A 20,141-nucleotide genomic window follows, 5' to 3' on the forward strand; every position below is an offset into this window, starting at 1 on the left:
ATGTTTCATGGATTCCGGACTGGAGCAGATTCGTTTGCCACAAAGACCTAGGCTGTAGCTACCAAGCCCCCACAGAACATATCTCTGCCTACGTATATCAACACCTTCAACCCATTACATGCAGTCTCCCATCCTTCATCAAAGACACCAACCACTTACTCGAACACCTGGAATCCCTACACAGTCTGTTACCCCCGGAAACCATCCTTGTAACCATTGATGCCACTTCCTTATACACAAATATTCCGCACGTCCAGGGCCTCGCTGCGATGGAGCACTTCCTTTCACGCCGATCACCTGCCACCCTACCCAAAACCTCTTTCCTCATTACCTTAGCCAGCTTCATCCTGACCCACAACTTCTTCACTTTCGAAGGCCAGACATACCAACAATTAAAGGGAACAGCCATGGGCACCAGGATGGCCCCCTCGTACGCCAACCTATTCATGGGTCGCTTAGAGAAAGCCTTCTTGGTTACCCAGGTCTGCCAACCCAAAGTTTGGTACAGATTTATTGATGACATCTTCATGATCTGGACTCACAGTGAAGAAGAACTCCAGAATTTCCTCTCCAACCTCAACTCCTTTGGTTCCATCAGATTCACATGGTCCTACTCCAAATCCCATGCCACTTTCGTTAACGTTGACCTCCACCTGTCCACTGGCCAGCTTCACACGTCCGTCCACATCAAACCCACCAACAAGCAACAGTACCTCCATTATGACAGCTGCCACCCATTCCACATCAAACGGTCCCTTCCCTACAGCCTAGGTCTTCGTGGCAAATGAATTTGCTCCAGTCCGGAATCCCTGAAACATTACACCAACAACCTGAAAACAGCTTTCGCATCCCGCAACTACGCTCCCGACCTGGTACAGAAGCAAATAACCAGAGCGACTTCCTCATCTCCTCTAACCCAGAACCTCCCACAGAAGAACCCCAAAAGTGCCCCACTTGTGACAGGATACTTTCCGGGACTGGATCGGACTCTAAATGTGGCTCTCCAGCAGGGATACGACTTCCTCAAATCCTGCCCTGAAATGAGATCCATCCTTCATGAAATCCTCCCCACTCCACCAAGAGTGTCTTTCCGCCGTCCACCTAACCTTCGTAACCTCTTAGTTCATCCCTGTGAAATCCCCAAACCACCTTCCCTACCCTCTGGCTCCTACCCTTGTAACCATCCCCAGTGTAAAACCTGTCCCATGCACCCTCCCACCACCACCTACTCCAGTCCTGTAACCCAGAAGGTTTACACGATCAAAGGCAGAGCCACGTGTGAAAGCACCCATGTGATTTACCAACTGACCTGCCTACACTGTGAAGCTTTCTATGTGGGAATGACCAGCAACAAACTGTCCATTCGCGTGAATGGACACAGGCAGACAGTGTTTGTTGGTAATGAGGATCACCCTGTGGCTAAACATGCCTTGGGGCACGGCCAGCACATCTTGGCACAGTGTTACACCGTCCAGGTTATCTGGATACTTCCCACTAACACCAACCTGTCAGAACTCCGGAGATGGGAACTTGCCCTTAAGTATATCCTCTCTTCTCGTTATCCGCCAGGCCTCAATCTCCGCTAATTTCAATTTGCCGCCGCTCATACCTCACCTGTCTTTCAACAACATCTTTGCCTCTACTTCCGCCTCGACTGACATCTCTGCCCAAACTCTTTGCCTTTACAAATGTCTGCTTGTGTCTGTGTACGTGCGGATGGATATGTGTGTGTGTGTGCGAGTGTATACCTGTCCTTTTTCCCACCAAGGTAAGTCTTTCCGCTCCCGGGATTGGAATGACTCCTTACCCTCTTCCTTAAAACCCACATCCTTTCGTCTTTCCCTCTCCTTCCCTCTTTCCTGATGAAGCAACAGTTTGTTGTGAAAGCTTGAATTTCGTGTGTATGTTTGCGTTTTTTTATGTGTCTATCGACCTGCCAGCACTTTCGTTCGGTAAGTCACATCATATTTGTTTTTAGATATATTTTTCCGATGTGGAATGTTTCCCTCTATTACATTCACGTCTGTAAGGTACAATACATATGTAGAATTGTGGACAGTTGGTAATGTGAGTCTCACGGGAAGCGTGCGAGGGATAAGTCCCTGCAGTCGTGCTATTCACCTGTGTCCTCGGTGGCTCAGATGGATAGAGTGTCTGCCATGTAAACAGGAGATCCCGGATTCGAGTCCCGGTCGGGGCACACATTTTCAGCTGTCCACATCGAGGTATAACAACAACACCTGTCGGCAGCTGAGGTTGTCAGTTAGTCATCATTTAAAACTGTGTGGAGTTCTGTAATATACCTCTGAGAAACCCAAAGATGTTAAAAGCAGTTGCTCTGGCACATTGTCATGTTGAAGCAGCCCAACTCTCACTGTCCAGTGGGGCATTTCTTTTTCTAATAAATCTATGAATATGATGTCCTCGGTACCATCCAAAAAATTGTCGACATTACTTTTCTGATCAGTGGACACCGTCTTTGATGCAGGTTCACCAGCAGCGACCCATTGTTTAGATTGTTGCATGGTTTCTGATGCATAACAATGAGTCCAGGTTTCATGGACAGTGACAACTGAATTGAAAAAGTCTTTTAACATCTCACTTATATGACTCTACACTTAAGTTTTGTCCACCGTCAGCAGCCATGGAACTTACTGAGTTAAAATTTTTTTCTGTGTCGACTCATGTTTAGTATTAATTACCATTCCTGTCGAGGCAACTGTGGCATCTGCTTTTTCGTGTGCTTTTGTTCTCAATCAATAAAATTATTGTCTTGACTTCTCAATTATTTCTGTAGTAAGCATATCAGCTAGAAATCCAGGCAATGGTCATCAAAAACAGGTGTTCAGCCATGTTTAAATTTGTTGAATCAATATCTAACTTGCCAGTGATGATGTATTACTATAAACAGCATCCAATTTCACTTTTCCAATATTTGATCAGGGAATTCTTCCACAGTAGAGACAGGCGACCATTTAGATTTGACACAAACTGCAATTGTGAAAAAACCTTGATCACATAATTCTTTATTAAATGCTATAGATTTCAAAAAAGTCATCATCAGACATAAGCTGAGGGACAATGTATAGAAATTATGAAAAATACATACCATTGTAACAGATGAACATGACAAAAAAGCTAGACATTGGTTCAACAAATTTAAATATGGCTGAACATCTAAGAAAAATGGTTCAAATGGCTCTGAGCACTACGGGATTTAACATCTGAGGTCATCAGTCCCCTAGAACTTAGAACTACTTAAACCTAACTAACCTAAGGACATCACACACAGCCATGCCTGAGGCAGGATTCGAACCTGCGACTGTAGCGGTCGCACGGTTCCAGACTGTAGCGCCTAGAACCGCTCGGCCACTCTGGCCGGCTGGCTGAACATCAGTTTTTGTTGAGGATACATTGTTATTTCAATACTTACATGTACATCCCAAGGCTCAACAATCTGGGCATATGGATGGTATATAGTAATGCAATTCTTATTTCATAAAGACTGCATATGGTAGTACAGCTGTCAGTTCAATGAATGCAGGTTGTTAAACTGGCCATAGAATATTAAACTGTCAGAGAAGTAAACTATACATTCAGATGATGAAAGCATTAACCAAAGACAAAATTTGCATCAACAAGTAAGTATACTATGGTTGCTTTCTCAGCAAAAATGCAATAAGAGTTTTTATGAAAGAAGATTTTTAAAAGTTGTTGGGTAAAAGGTAAATGACAGTTAAATGTGCTTCGAAATATAACAGTGACGCAGATGAAATTTAAATGACAATAAAATGTACTTCAAAACATAACATTAACACAGCATGTAAGAACTGTTTGATTGCATGAAATTCATGTACAGAGGATGTCAGTTATAACAGGTGTTACTACACAAATAAGTAAAATAATAAATGAAGTTACAAAACATATACAATAAAATGTGTCATATGTGACATACCTGAGAGAAATACATACTAGTTCCTATTTGTCAACAGTACCAGAGTCTTTTAACAAACAAAGGGCAGTAATACATGGAAAAAAGTACAAATATAAAAGGTCATGAGTGATATGCACACTTAATTCTGAGTAAAGTTGGTTGTGTAGTATATATTAGAAAATAGTTGAAGTGCAAATATCATTCACATACATAACATGGTAGAGAGATCCAGGTTACAGTAATGAGGTTAAAATTATGAAGTGTCAAGCTGAAGCCATTGGTATAAGTAAAATGATAAATAGGGAACACATTAGTATGAATGTCATGATGTAAACCATAATCATGTTCCTTGTAGATATGCCCTTATTACTAATATGTAACAGAAAAATGAAGTAGTGAATGAAGGACGAATACTGTAAAATAGCCTAGAGGAGTTTTGTAACTATATTGAGCATGCTTCGTGGGACTGATATTTACATTAGCGATGTGTGATGCTAGTGGTACTATCACTTGGTGTGAAATGAACATTTGGAGGAAAGTCAAGTGCACACCATGGTGTCAAATGACCTGCAGAGATGGTGGCTTCATCTCGTGGAGTGGAAGAAAAAGCAAGGAATGTTTGACAGTAGATGATACATTCTTGGGTTGGACAAAAATGGCTTGCGTATGAATTATTTGTGCTTCTGGGATAAGATCAAAATTCCCTTTTTGTGGTATTTTTGAATATGTCTAGGAAACAGTCTCTACTGAAATAATGTTGCTCATTTAATAGTCAGTATGGCTGACAGATTCAATGTATATATATATATCTCAAACTCTTATGTATCTCAGACTCTTCCACAATGCCTAACAGATGGCTGTGAGAGGTGACATGCAGAACTTCAAGGCCATGTTTAATAGTCAACAAGCTGTGCCTGTTCACTCTCAAATACTGTCCCAGAGCATTAGCATTATAATATATGAGTGCTCCATGTATTATGTGAAGAAATCCCTCCCCTTGCAACCAATGTAAAAATTGTCACAATCAATCCACTTTATCATATATGCAGCTAGTTTACTAAAACTACTTTGAGAGTTCTGCCCTACATCATAGTTTAATCACATGTGCAAGTTACTCCTATTTTAAATCTAACACTGATTTTTCAAGACTTCGCAATTTTATCGTAGTGGGGGCCATTATATGTCAGGCTAAGAAATCTACCATGTATTTCCTCTTTTTTGTTCACCACATTGTATTTCCTCTTCTGTATAGAATAGAGCAATTTTCAAACACTTTTTGCTTTATAGCCATTTGTCGCATAATCGTTTGCAGCTCATTTTGCCTTGCTTCCTGACTTAAATTACAGCACTAGGCCCTAGATTGTCACATTCTAGATTGTCACCTTCTAGATTGTTACTACTGTCTATAATACTAGCATATGTTATAACTGACATCCTACGTATGTGAATCTCATGTAGTTAAACAGTTCTTATCTACTGTTTCACTGTTAAATTCTGATGCTGGTTTTATTGTCATTTACCTGTTATCTGTGTCATTGTTATATTGTGATGGACAGTTTATTGTCGTTTAACTTTTACCCAACAATGGCATTTAAAATATCATATTTTACTGAAGTTTTTATGTCATTTTGCAGAGATACAAATTGTATTTGGTTAATGCTTTCACCATCTATCAGTGTAGGTTACTTCCTTCACAGTTTAATATGGTACAGCCAGTTTGAGAATTCATTGAACTGACAACTGTACTACTATATGCAGTCTTTATGAAATGAGAATTGTTTTACTATATACAGTTCATGTGCTCAGTGTGTTGAGCCTAAAACTAGATCTATGTTTAAGTATTGAAATAATTGTGCATACAGTGTCTGCCACAATTGTGTTATATTGTATGTGTTACTTATGTTTTATAATTTCTGTACACTGTCCCATGACATATGGCTGACAATGATTTTTGTGAAACACGTAACATTGAACAAAGAATTATGTGATCAGAACTTTTCCGTAATTGCAGTTTATATCAATTTCATTTTTCTCTCATCACCCATTTTTCCATCCAAAAGCAAAAGGCAAAAGGCAAATCACAGAACAATACCCCACTTTTACCATCTCCATGAATATGACATGGCAAGACGTACTGAAACGACTGCCAAATTCAAACTAATCTATGAATCACTGTTATTTTTGCCCTAGCATCATCTAACAGATAATAGCACACTATCTGGTAACACCAAATCATGTTAGCTGTGTCATCTGTCTCCAAATACACATACTTCTTTACCACCTTGTAGCTAAACTCTCCTACAAAAGCAAAAATGCCATCTTCTATGTAAGCATTGAGTATTAGTTTCAAGAAGAGGCAAGCAACGTGTTATTTTCCACTTTATATATCATAAAATAAGTGTGATGATAAAAACACAAAGTGGAAATTGGGCTATGGTAATGAACCGTGAGAGTCAAATGTATGTACAAAGTCATTTTAATAAATTTCAGTCTGTATAACCATCATATTAATTTGAAAGCTGTAATCTTTACGATTAATATGACTAACTTAAACTTGATTTGTGCATTTTGTTTTATGGTTACTGCAGTCATGTAATAAAACAATTTTAGGTAAAAGTCCTCTATAGAGATGAGTTCAAAGGCATAATGTCACCATCCGTACTAGCTGATATAACTCATGATGATGTAGAGGATATAATAACTGCAGCTTTCAATTCAACTGTTCTGGCATTTGATGGGCAGCATTTGAAAATGTTGTGGAATTACACTGTTCCCAATTCTGAGACTTTCAGGTAAGTGTATACTATGAACAGCTGTTAATATCTTAACTTTAATTTGTTATTTTTTGATTGAGTTAATATATTTCAAACAGTATCATAATGTTCATTTTTCTTTTTTCAAAGTATGCCCACACCTGGTTACTTCAATGATGATGATACACCAGATTTTTTGGTGAAATACCAAACTGGGCCTGGTTTTCCAGTCTACTATTATTCACAGGTAAACTAAAATTGGTGTATTTGTATTATCATCTCTCACTTCTACAAGTTATGGTCACAAAGTTTTGATTATCACCTTGAAAAAAAATCAAACAGTGAACACTCAACTTGCTGATGCTGCTAGTCCTTCACTACATACTCATTTGCCAGTGTTACATTTTTTCCAGCAGTGGGAAACTTGACAGAAATCTCAGTTGTAGAAGCCTGTATTCTGGCTGTTCAGAAAATTCTCCATATTGAAAATCACTTTGTTGTCATTTTGGAAATATCTGCTGTGCAATGGAGGAAAGAGGGCCTAGTCACTGGGTGCCATATCAGGAAAATATGAGCGATGAAAAAAATTTTATAGCCCAAAGGAGCATCAGATGTGACTGTGTCCTGTGCATAATGAGCTGAAGCATTGTCGCAAAGCAGAAACACCCGCTCTGACAACTTCTAGCAATACTTCATCTTGACAGCCTCCCATAAACTCGTCAGGAGATTTCGGTAACATTTTCCTGTGAAGATCTGTGCCATAAGAGCATAATCTGTTAGCAACACACCATGGCAGTCCCACAAAACACTCGGCATCACCTTGCCAGATGTTAGCTGGGTCTTCATCCTTTTCAGTAGCAGTGAATCCAAGTATTTCCCCTGCTTGCTCTGCTCTTTGCCTCAGATCACAATGATACACCCAGCAAGCCCATGGTGATTTGGCAGCTAAAAGAGTAACGTGGATTAACCTCATACAGCTGCAATGTATCTGCTGCTGCCTCGTTCTGTGGGATTTTTGAATGAGTGTGAGCAGTCGCCGGATCCGGCGGGCGGTGACTTTTGTCATGATTTTCACTTTTTCTGTTATCACCTCAATTGTGATACACCTGTCTTCAAACACCAGAGCATCCATTTTGTTTGCAGTTTTTAGATACTCACAGAGAGATGGTATGCTACATTGTGTTTTGGACCATTTTGCGCTATTTTGTTTTAACTTCTCTGATGGCGTGCTGACGTAATGTACAATGGGGTTTCATTGTTTACCAGAACTGCAGACATGTACCTGCAAAGAATCAAAAAATTAATGACAGAAATTTATTTTTTTGAGGTGATAATTAAGACTTTATGACTAACTATAATATAGCTGTCAGGTAGAGTAAAATGATAAAATTTCTTTCACGGTAGAAATGTTTTCACATCTTCCCTTCCAGACTTAATCATTCGTCTATACTGTAGAAACCCATCTAGTATACACTGTTTTAGGTAGCTATTTATTTTATCATGACTGGAAATGTCACTGAGGAATTAAGCTCACCAAACAAAATATTCCTTTAAATATCACATTGGTCTCTTTGGAGCACTGTAGGTGGTGTATAACTGGTACCAGGAGGTCATATGGTACTGCACAACTGAAAGTCATGGCGGTGTAGTGATATGTATATCTCAGTTGGTTGTATGGAATCAGCACAGTAACGTTGGTCAACATGGAGATGTGATGGAATGTATTGTATTGTATTTATTGGTCCAGTAAATCTTACATGTACAGTAAAGCACATCAGATATTGGACAGGTCAAAGTATATCTTACAATTATAACACTTTAGAAACTAGAAAATTATGTTCACAAAATTTTACAGCACTTCATATACTGGGCAAGTCAATGTGTAAGTTATAATTAAACCACATTAGAAACTTGAAGTTTACAACTGAATACATGTATAAGCCAATATTAACGATTACAGTATTTGCATGATCCTCACTTAAGCTCTAAGGATTTTTGAGGAACTCTTCTACACTATGAATTGACATGTACACTAGAGAATTACATTCACAGAATTTTACTTCATATACTGGGCAAGTCGGTATACAACTTTTACTTGAACCCCATTAGAAACTTGAGAATTACATCTGAATGTATTTATAGGCCAATATTAATGGTTACAGTATTTGCATAATCATCACTTAGACTCTCGAGGATTTTGGAGGAACCCTTCCACACTATAAAAGCAATGTGTCAACAGATATTCTTTTAATGCTGCTTTAAAATTTTTTACATCAGTATTTACTTTAATTTCTCTTGGCAATTTATTGTAGATAATTTTTCCATGGTGTAATGTTCCTTTTTGGCACAAACTGGTTTTTGTATGGAGTACATGAAAGTCAGTTTTCTGTCTTGTATTACGATGATGAACATTTTCATTTTTTGGGAGGATACTAGGATTTGTTATTGTATATTTCTTTATAAACATTGCACTTTCAAATAGGAGGAAAGGAATTATTGGATTTCGAGGAACCCATGACCAGACTGTCAATGGTGTTGCCCAGTGCCTGTATAAGGAATGGTGTATCTCTTACAATCATGTAACACAGCATAAGAACAGTGGTCATAAAAAGATCCTGATGATGGGGACCAGAGTAAAGTGTTGTACCTTATCAATGACAGTGGGTTTCAAATCTATCAGCAGCTGCTTCTGTCACGTTAATACATGTCCATTTCAGTCAGTACCGGAGTAAGCATTGTGATTGTAACTGCATACAATGAACATTTGAAATTAGTACCTTTCAAAAGGCCATTTCTCACAGTGGCATGTAAATTTACACATCTTTAGTAGGCCAAACAACACAGAAAATTGACAGTAGCTGACTGAAGGTGTGTAATGTGGTCCGACAAGTTGCAATTTTGCCTCTTTCAAGCTGTGCATCAGGTTGAATGTAGCAACAGCCCAATGAGGCATTTAACGTGCAGTGTATGGAAAGTATAGTTCAGGTTGATGGTGGTTGTGTGATATTTTGGGTTTGCTGGTTTTGCAAACTATATGTACCCTATCACACTTCAACCTCCCTATTATATCACTTTAATCTAGTCCTACAGAAAATATCTGGGACTGTTTCGAATAGCAGGTGAAATTTAGCAGTCAGGATTCCCACAGTTTGGTAGCTCTATTGGATTTAATTATCAATGAATGGCTTCAGCTAGGTATGGTGTACTTGAAGAAACTCTCACCCCCCTCACTGCACATTCCAGTACAGCCTCCTACTGCTTGTCCTCGCCACACTCCCACAGACATTATAGCATTTTCTCCCACCCTTACCCTGCTGTCCCATCCCACGCCACTACCCATCCGAGTCTAAGATCACAACTCAGTACAGCCATAAGTATCTTGCTGATACTGTTGTGTTTTAATCACAAGGTAGTCAATAGTAAGATTAGACTTTTGAGGATTATGCTTTCATCTATAATGAAAACATCTGCACAAATATTCAGTCAGATCTTGATAAGATTCCAAATTGATGCAGAGACTGACTACTTGTTTAAATGTTCTGAAATGTAAAATTGTGCACTTCTCAGAATGCAACACATAGTGTCCTGTGTCTACAATATCAGTGAGTCACAAGTGGAATCAGTCAACTCACACAAATACCTTGGTATAATAATTGTAACAATACCAGAGAAGGAAAGTTGCTACTCACCATATAGCGGAGATGCTGAGTCGCGATAGGCACAACAAAAAGATTCACCCAATTACAGCTTTTGGCCATTAAGGCCTTTGTCAGCAGTAGACACACATACACACAAGCGCACACACACACACTCACATAAACGCAACTTGCACACACTTCTGCAGTCTCAGAGAGCCGAAACTACACTGCGGGCAGCAGCATCAGTGCATGATGGGAGTGGCGACTGCTTGGGGATAAGGAGGAGGCTGGGGCAGGGAGGGGGAGGGATAGTATGGTGGGAGTGGTGGACAGTGAAGTGTTGCAGTTTAGACGGAGGGCAGAAGAGAAGGTGCGGAGGGGGTAGGGGGTAAGTAACAGAAAGGAGAGAAATAAAAAGAAATTAAAAGACTGGGTGTGGCGGTGAAATGACGGCTGTGTAGTGCTGGAATGGGAAGAGGGAGGGGGCTGGATGGGCAAGGACAGTGACTAACGAAGGTTGAGACCAGGAGGGTTACACAAATGTAGGATGTATTGCAGGGAAAGTGCTGCTCGCAGTGTAGTTTCAGCTTTCTGAGACTGCAGATGTGTGTGTGTGTGTGTGTGTGTGTGTGTGCGTGCGTGCATGCGTGCGTGTGTGTTTGTCTACTGCTGACAAAGGCCTTAATGGCCGAAAGCTATAATTGTGTGAATCTTTTTGTTGTGCCTAACGCAACTCAGCATCTCCGCTATATGGTGAGTAGCAACTTTCCTTCTCTGGTATTGTTACATTCCATCCTGTATTTTCCATTGTTTGATTTTTGCCTGACAGCTTTTCTTCGATCCTAACCCTGTGCTGTTTTCCTTTGTAACTACATTCTTTTGCATCCGCTATACTCAATGTCCATCCTTCTTTCTTTTCTTTCCTGTGTTTCTCTTGTTGCCTTACGAACCGCACTTGAGGCTTTACTTATGAGTTACACTGTATCAACCGTCTCGGCCGCACGCAGCAGACAGCCTCAAGACCACGCTGGTTGTTAGTGCAGCATCTTAGGTCCCAAATTACTCCCACCAATATAATGAAGCCTGTAGTTTCAAACTGATCATGCTTCATGTGTCAGTTCCTGTATTTTTGTATGTATCTCCCTCACTTTTCTGGTGCCACTCGATCTTACATCTCTAACCACGAACCTCTCCCCACCCCCCACACTTTCCCTGTTCTATCCCTGTTCGCACCCACTAAATCCACCTCATCCAGTCACATCTGCCGTCCCCCTTAGGCTTATCCACCCTCAAACCTGCTATCCACAGTAATATACATGTATTTATTATTGATTAGTTATTCTCTAGTTTGACCCTTGTGACTTCTCCCAATTTTAGTGAATTTTCGCCTTCCACTATCGTCATCTTTCTCAGATTTGATCTCGTTTTTTTTTCCCCCTTATGCATCCATTTCGTCCTTTTCGTAATTTTCACACGTATTTGGGTGTATTTTTTTGTAATTTTTCAGACATAATTCAACTTTCTTACGTAATTTTTCGCATTTTTTGCACCACCATGGATCCTTGCTCCTTCCATCTGCATCGATACAGAAAAGTTTCCTTATCCCTACCCAGATCCCAGTCCCACATACCGTTCCTGCATTGTTGCTTGGCTCATGAAATCCCCCCTAATGGTCTTACCATCAAATTACCTGTCTCTGTTTGCCACCCCTCCTTCCACAATGACCTCCACCTGTTCAGATTCCGCCAGTCCTTAGCCCTCACCAACATAGTCCTGCAAAACCATGTCAACCAAGCCCAGTCCTCCTTGCAGTACCTTCTCTCCATCCGCAAAATTCTCCTGCTATGTAATCCCAAATTCCTGGAACCCATAACACACATTGAAACTCTTGCCCTGCAGGAACTTGAGCAACATGCCCAACGCCTCCTCAAAAAGCTCCCCATCCTACTCACTTCCTATTCCCGCCTTGGAGTACCACTGTCCACCACTTCTACAACAACCTCCAAACCTCCCCCATGCCCCCTCATAGCTGACAAACCCTGTCTCGCAGACCTACTGCACTTACGCTACCCTCCAAAGCTCCCACCACCACACACAACCCAGAACCTAAACAGACCCACAACACAGTTATGAACTTTTCCTCCAGAAGCCTTACTCCCACAGAAATATCAGTCCTTTCCAAAGGTCTCACCTTTTGCCCCACTCCCAAATTCAACGATACACGACTAGTTAAAGACCTTCCCTCCTTCTCCCAGTCCCTACAGCGGAAACACTTTTTAGCCACCAACCCGACCAATCAGACTCAACCTAAGACCAATATTGAACCTTGCCTAACTCAGTTCACTCCTCCATCCAACTGTGATCCACCCCCACTGCCTCCAAACCACCCCCTGTTAACTTTCCAGAATTTCTTAACCTTGAACATCAATCCCCAAATCCCTCAACATACAAACTAAACTTACATCCGCAGAAAGAACCACAGTCCACCATCTAAAAACTGATCCCAACCTTATAATCCAACCTGCTGACAAAGGCTCCACCACCATTGTTCTGAACCGCAAGGATTATGTGGCAGAACGACTCCATCAGCTCTCAGGTACTTCCACCTACAAACCATGCCACAGTGATCCCATTCCAGTAATCCAGCAGGATCTCCAGTAGGCCCCTCCCAGAACCTCTCCCTAGAGTCCATCTCTCTACTTACCCCTACCACTCCCCTACCACCACCCAGGATGCCCCATTGTGGCCAGTTACTGTGCCCCCAGTGAGAGAATCTCTGCTCTCATAGACCAACACCTTCAACCTATTACCCGGAACCTATCCTCCTATATAAAAGATACCAGCAATTTCCTCGACCAACTCTCCGCAGTTCCTGTCCCTTTACCACACGGTGCCCTGCTTATCACTATTGATGCCACCTCCCTATACACTAACATTGCTAATGCCCATGGCCTTACTGCTATCGAACACTACCTTTCCAGGCCTCCTATGGATTCCAAACCAACAACCTCCGTCCTAGTCTCCATGACCAACTTTATCCTCACCCACAATTACTTCTCCTATGAAGGCATTACCTACAAACAAATCCACAGTACAGCTATGGGCACCCACATGGCACCATCCTATGCTAACCTATTCATGGTCCATCTAGAGGAATCCTTCCTAAAAATCCAGAATCCTAAACCCCTCACCTGGTTCAGATTCATTGATGACATCTTTGCTATCTGAATTGAAGGTGAGGACACCTTATTCACATTCCTCCAGAACTTTAACATCTTCTCCCCCATTTGCTTCACCTGGTCCTACTCAACCCAACAAGCCACCTTCCTAGATGTTGACCTTCACCTCATAGATGGCTATATCAGTACCTACATCCATATCAAACCTACTAACCACCAGCAATACCTCCACTTCGACAGCTGCCAACCATTCCATATGAAGAAGTCCCTTCTGTACTGCCTAGCTGCCCATGGTCATCACATCTGCAGTGACGAGCAGTCCCTCTCAAAATATTCTGAGGGTCTCAGTGAAGCCTTCACTGACCATAATTATCCTCCCATCCATGTACATAAACAAATCTCCCGTGCCTTATCTTTCCAGTCTCCCACCACCTCCCGAAGTCCCACAGTCTGGCCATAGAAGAGCAATCCCCTCGTAACTCAGTACCATCCGGGAATGGAGTAACTGAATTACATTCTCTGCCAGGGTTTCGATTACCTCTCATCGTGCCCTGAAATGAGAAATGTCCTGCTCACTATCCTCCCCACCCCTCCTACTGTGGTATTCCGCCGTCCACCGAACCTACACAATATACTCGTCCATCCTTACACAACCCCTGCTCCCAATCCCTTACCTCATGGCTCATACCCCTGTAATAGACCTAGATGCAAGACCTGCCCCATACATCCTCCTACCACCATCTATTCCAGTCCAGTCACTAAAATCACCTATCCCATCAAAGGCAGGGTTACCTGTGAAACCAGTCATGCGATTTACAAGCTAAGTTGCAACCACTGTGCTGCATTCTATGTAGGCATGACAACCAACAAGCTGTCTGTCCGCATGAACAGCCACCGACAAACTGTGGCCAAGAAACAAGTGGACCACCCTGTTGCTGAACAAGGTGCCAAACATGATATCCCTCATCTCAATGACTGCTTCACAGCCTGTGCCATATGGATCCTTCCCACCAACACCAGCTTTTCTGAGTTGCGCAGGTGGGAACTTTCCCAGCAATACATCCTATGTTCCCGTAACCCTCCTGGCCTCAACCTTCATTAGTCACTGTCCTTGCCCATCCAGCCCCCTCGCTCTTCCCATTCCAGCACTACACAGCCGTCATTTCACCGCCACACCCAGTCTTTTAATTTCTTTTCATTTCTCTCCTTTCTGTCACTTACCCCCTACCCCCTCCGCACCTTCTCTCCTGCCCTCCGTCTAAACTGCAACACTTCACTGTATGCCACTCCCTCCATACTATCCCTCCCCCTCCCTGCCCCAGCCTCCTCCTTATCCCCACCCAGTCGCCACTCCCATCATGCACTGATGCTGCTGCCCGCAGTGTAGTTTCGGCTCTCTGAGACTGCAGATGTGTGTGCAAGTTGCGTTTATGTGAGCGTGTGTGTGCGCGCTTGTGTGTATGTGTGTCTACTGCTGACAAAGGCCTTAATGGCCGAAAGCCGTAATTGTGTGAATCTTTTTGTTGTGCCTATCGCGACTCAGCATCTCCGCTATATGGTGAGTAGCAACTTTCCTTCTCTGGTATTGTTACTTTCCATTCTACATGAATTATGACAAGTTTGTTTGACTTGCAGGAAAGTAGTGATGGGAGAACCGACTATGTTTAACAACCAATTGGCCACTCAATTGCTTTTTCATTTAGTTTATTTTGCATTCGAATGAAACTAGTCTCTGCAACCATGTCAGCTATATGAAAGCTTTTCACTCACTCTCCAGGTTTGAGTGGTTTCATTTATTGTAAGATAAGTCACAGACACATGATGGTTATGTCTGTTACATGAATGTTTTCAATTCATTCTCATGTTTGATTAATTTCACTTACATACTTTGTCAGCCTTTTTAGTTATACATGAACTATGGCTTTGGTTGCCAACTTTTTAGAGTCAAGTAATATGTCTTATTTCAAGGAGAGGTTAATAAAAAGTGTATTTATAAAAATAGCAGTTTGTTGGTGGAAATATTATTTTTCGTTTTCACATTAAGGGACGCTCAGCAGACCATTACTAGGTAGTACATGGATCATGAGCAGCAACAACTGTACTGAGAGCGGCTTCATATGAGCAGGAGGTTACTACTTATATTAACTCCCTCCCTCCTTCCCTCCTCCTCCTCCTCCTCCACCTCCTCCAGCAATTTGCATGCCTGCCATGCAGGACAGAGTGTATGCCAGTCTTCTGGTCAGTCAGGAGGGCAGGCAAGTGCATTAGGTTGCAAACACTGGTGCTATAATAGGCAGTTGCAGCTGGCAGACGATACACACCACCAAGAGGTCACATGTATCTCCACTGGCAGCTGAGACACTGCTCCTGCTGCCCTACACAGCAGTGCAGGTGATGTAGTATGTGACTCCCAGCAGTCCAGAAAAGTCCAAATGTTGTGTCACACTCTTCAAGTAATGGCTAGAGATAGGCAAAACTGCTAAATTGAAGTACCAATATATAAATGTGAATAGTACTTCTTGATTCCTATGAAATACTGTACATGGTACTTTTCAAAGGCTGGAAATAGATTTGCGTGCTTGAGTATGATTTTTACATACCTAGCTGATAATGTAATTTTCTGCACAATATATTTACCTTTGACATAAATCAGGGCTTAACAACTGGCCGGTTTTGAGCACGAGTACTCGCGTCTGCTCAGGAACGTGCTCGCGAGCAGATGCAAGGTCGCGGAGTATGGAGGGAGGGGAAATGCGCACGCACGTTTGAATAGGGCCGCAGCGTGCCTATTGAATTCGCGTCGACTGTGTAACGTTTAAAGTACTACGATAAGTTCTAATAGTCACTTCGCTGGTTAAGAATCATGTCAAGTCGCCGTTTTGTAACCCCAACCATTCTTTCGCAGTTCAACCCCCATTGGGGGGAATTGTATCTGTTTACAGAAAAGATGGTGTTGCAAAATGTTTAGTATGTCACAAAATGCTGAATTCTTTTAGGAAATTTAATGTGCAGCGATATTATATGTCGTACCACGCGAAAGACTACGGAAGTGGACAATGTGATGGACCAGATCGTGCACAGGATGTTATTAAATTTAAAAGGAAGCTATCCGAAGAAGATCTGGACGACGAAGAAAAACCAACTCAGGCAGCTCTCAGAGTGAGTTACAAAATAGCTTTGCTTTTAGCAGAATCCCTGCGCCCCTTCACTGATGGTGATTTAATAAAAGAATGTTTGGTAGTTTCAGCGGAACATTTGTGTCAAAAAATCGCTCTGAGCACTATGGGACTTAATATCTGAGGTCATCAGTCCCCTAGAACTTAGAACTACTTAAACCTAACTAACCTAAGGACATCACACACATCCTTGCCCGAGGCAGGATTCGAACCTGCGACCGTAGCGGTCACGCGGTTCCAGACTGAAGCGCCTAGAACCGCACGGCCATACCGGCCGGCAACATTTGTGTCCATCTCAAGTTGAACAGTTTCGGATTGTGCCATTATCTAACATGACCATTATGTGTCGCATACAGGACATGGCAGACGACGTCCAGAGCCATCTTGCAAATATCTATAAAGATTTTGTGGCGTATTCGCTAGCACTGAACGAAAGTGTTGATATCACTGGAACAGCGCAGCTTGCCATATTTATTAGAGGTGTTAATAGAGATCTTCAGGTGAGGGAGGAGCTCATCGATGTAGTAGCCATGAAGAACACTACAACCGGAGGTGATATTTTAAGTAGTGTTGAAGAATGTATTGAAAATATAGGATTGTCGTGGAATTCTTTAGTTTCAGTGTCTACAGATGGTGCACCAGCGATGACAGGGAAAAATCAGGTTTCGTCGCGTTGTTGAAGGAGAAAATGCAAAAACTGACCGTGCCGAATGAAATAAGGGGCGTTCACTGTGTGATCCACCAGGAAAACTTATGTGCAAAGAATATCACTTCACACTTTGGGTGAGTCAGCTGGAAACAGGAAATCTAGCTCATTTTCCTAAATTATCATCCATGCAAGATGTTCACAAAGACTGTGAACGTTATTCACATAGTTTAGTTGCCCTTAAGGAAGAATTTGATCAACGCTTTCAATCTGACAGCACTAGACAGTGATTTTGATCTGTTCTCCTCTCCATATTCAGCGAATATTGAAGAGATTCGTCCTGAGCTGCAACTAGAAATTATTGACCTGCAATGTGACGGAGAACACAGAGACAAATTTCAGAACAAGAAAAAAATTTTGGAATTCTACAGACACTTCCCTCAGGATAGATTTCCTCCTTTTCACAAACTGGCGGCTACAATAATATCAGTGTTCGGTTCCACGTATATTTGTGAACAACTGTTCTCTGCAATGAAATGTAACAAGACACGCCTGAGAAACGCATTGTCTGATCGAAATTTAAACTGCACGCTGCACCTACAATGCACAAGAACAATTACTCCGAACATAGACGCAACTGTAAGTGGCAAAAAGTACAAGATAACCGAGAATCCCACACTTCATTGACACCTTTTATTGTGTAACAGTTCACAAATTAATACCAGTGTAGAGGCATACACTAAGCTAATAAAATTATGTGGCACATGTACATTCTCCTTTATTTGTTTCATTTGTTGCAGTAATAATTCGTGAGTGATATCCCTGCAGGTGGCCGCAGATTTACATTGACTGGCGGCAGCTGTTGTGTGCCCCACGTGACTCTCCCCACTCTCCGCTCTGGTCCGGTAGTGGGGGTAGCGTGCTCGCGCTGCTCCGTGCTCGCGCCTTGCTGCTCACTGCTTGCTCCGCGAGCACGTATGTTGTGAAGCCCTGACATAAATAAATGGCCGAAGAAGTATTTGTGCACTAGATTGAAATGGTTTTTAATTAATGGATATCATCCCACCTTTTCGGTAAAACTGAATGCAAATGTCACTAATATTCAGCTATGTTTCTTTCTTCTTCATATACCCCTAGCAGAAATTTTATTCTCAGTTTTATACCCCTAATGATACACCAGCTTCATCAGTTATGTGTTAATTGCATCTGGAACAATTTATTCCACAGAATATATTGATCAACTTTCCGTGATGAAAAGAAGAATTAGTTTATTCAGAAAATAATTAAATGAAAATATATGACGTTTATTTTAACTTTGGTGTACCTCCTGAGATGTCTTCACTTACCATGAGGGATAGGGCTACCCTCTGAGTGGATGTATAACCGGAATGTATACCATTGCGTGAGTCCAACTTATGAAAATACTGCAGGCTGATTCCACTCGAAAGAATGAATGGACAGTTCAGTCAGCTAAAACAGTAAAGGATGGTTTCAGTTGAAAAAACAAATTCAAATTTCAGCCAGCAGTAAAATAGCAGACTGGTTTTACTTGAAAGGAAGGAGTGAATAATAATCCAACCAATATGTAAAACTACAACTGATTGAATTGATTGTTTTATTCAGTTGATTCCACAGACAGGTTTCACTCAAAAGAATGAATAAATAATTCAACTGGTATGCAGAAAGTGCAGTCAAGTGAATCAATTGTTTTCCAACAACCAGCTGAATTGATTGTCTTGTAAATAATAGATTTCAGCTATCAGTCATCCTTTGGAATTTTTACTGTCAGATCTAGATGTCAGCTAGAAACTAGCCAGTCTCAATGCACTATCATTTTTGATCAATGCATGTAATGCCTGTTGGTCGGGCTTCATCCACAGTTCATTGAATACTAATGTAATGTAATGAAACATTATTATTCAATGAACTGTGGATGAAGCCCGACCAACAGGCACTACATGCATTGATCAAAAATGATAGTGCATTGAGAATGGCTAGTTTCTATCTGAAATCTAGATCTGCCAATAAAAATTCCAAAGGATGACTGATAGCTGAAATCTATTATTTACAAGTCAATATAACAGTCTCTGCGTGCAACAGCCTCTGAATGAAGGGTAACCAGATGAATTGATTGTTTTCATCCAATCACCATAGGAAAATGTCACAGAAATGCTACAAAACCTGAACTGGCAGACTCTTGAAGATAAATGCCAGCTAAGCCATAAAACTGGCCCTTTAGGTCTAGCAGTAGTGTTAAAGCAAGCCTCAGTGCCCATACATCATTTTTTTTGCCAGACAGGTGATAGTTAAATTCATAATTATAAATCTCACAAACATTGATTGTCACTTTACCCCTAGTCATTAACTCCATTACCATCATTCTTATTTGTCCATTTATTCCTTCCTCCATTTTGTCCCAGTTGATATTATTCTACAGCTTTGTTTTTTTATTATTTCCTTTATTTTTCTCTTACTTATTCCACATGCACTTTCAGCTGTCTTGTATTCTGCCCTTAAAACCTCATTTAATTTCTTGCTGAACTCCTTTCATCTTCTTCTGTGTAAAATATTTGAATAAGTTTTATTATCATGTTCTTACATTACGACATTAGTGTTCTGTGCTATCTCTGTGTAATACTTTGTGCCTGTAATTATATATTTCCCAGCATTCATAGCTGTAGGGTAATGTACATTTAATAATAACTTTAAAAAATTCCACAGCTACATTTTGATATTGATATAAGTGTAATTTGTCCACAAATTTAGATAAAAGTGTCTTTTGTTATTTATTCATCAACAGTAATGTTTATAGTGC

The 20,141-nt window shown here is 41.2% G+C and overlaps 1 protein-coding gene across 1 annotated transcript in view; it reads left to right on the top strand.

Annotated features, from left to right (window-relative positions):
* LOC126262915 (uncharacterized) overlaps positions 1 to 20,141 on the top strand; it is an 86,232-nt gene that overhangs the window by 37,741 nt on the left and 28,350 nt on the right. The window contains exons 6-7 of the mRNA XM_049959829.1: positions 6,545 to 6,726; positions 6,838 to 6,934. Of these exons, the coding sequence (XP_049815786.1) occupies positions 6,545 to 6,726; positions 6,838 to 6,934 (279 nt within the window). The remainder of the gene's footprint in view (positions 1 to 6,544; positions 6,727 to 6,837; positions 6,935 to 20,141) is intronic.

Source organism: Schistocerca nitens, chromosome 6, assembly GCF_023898315.1.
Source record: "Schistocerca nitens isolate TAMUIC-IGC-003100 chromosome 6, iqSchNite1.1, whole genome shotgun sequence".
Taxonomy (NCBI): domain Eukaryota; kingdom Metazoa; phylum Arthropoda; class Insecta; order Orthoptera; family Acrididae; genus Schistocerca; species Schistocerca nitens.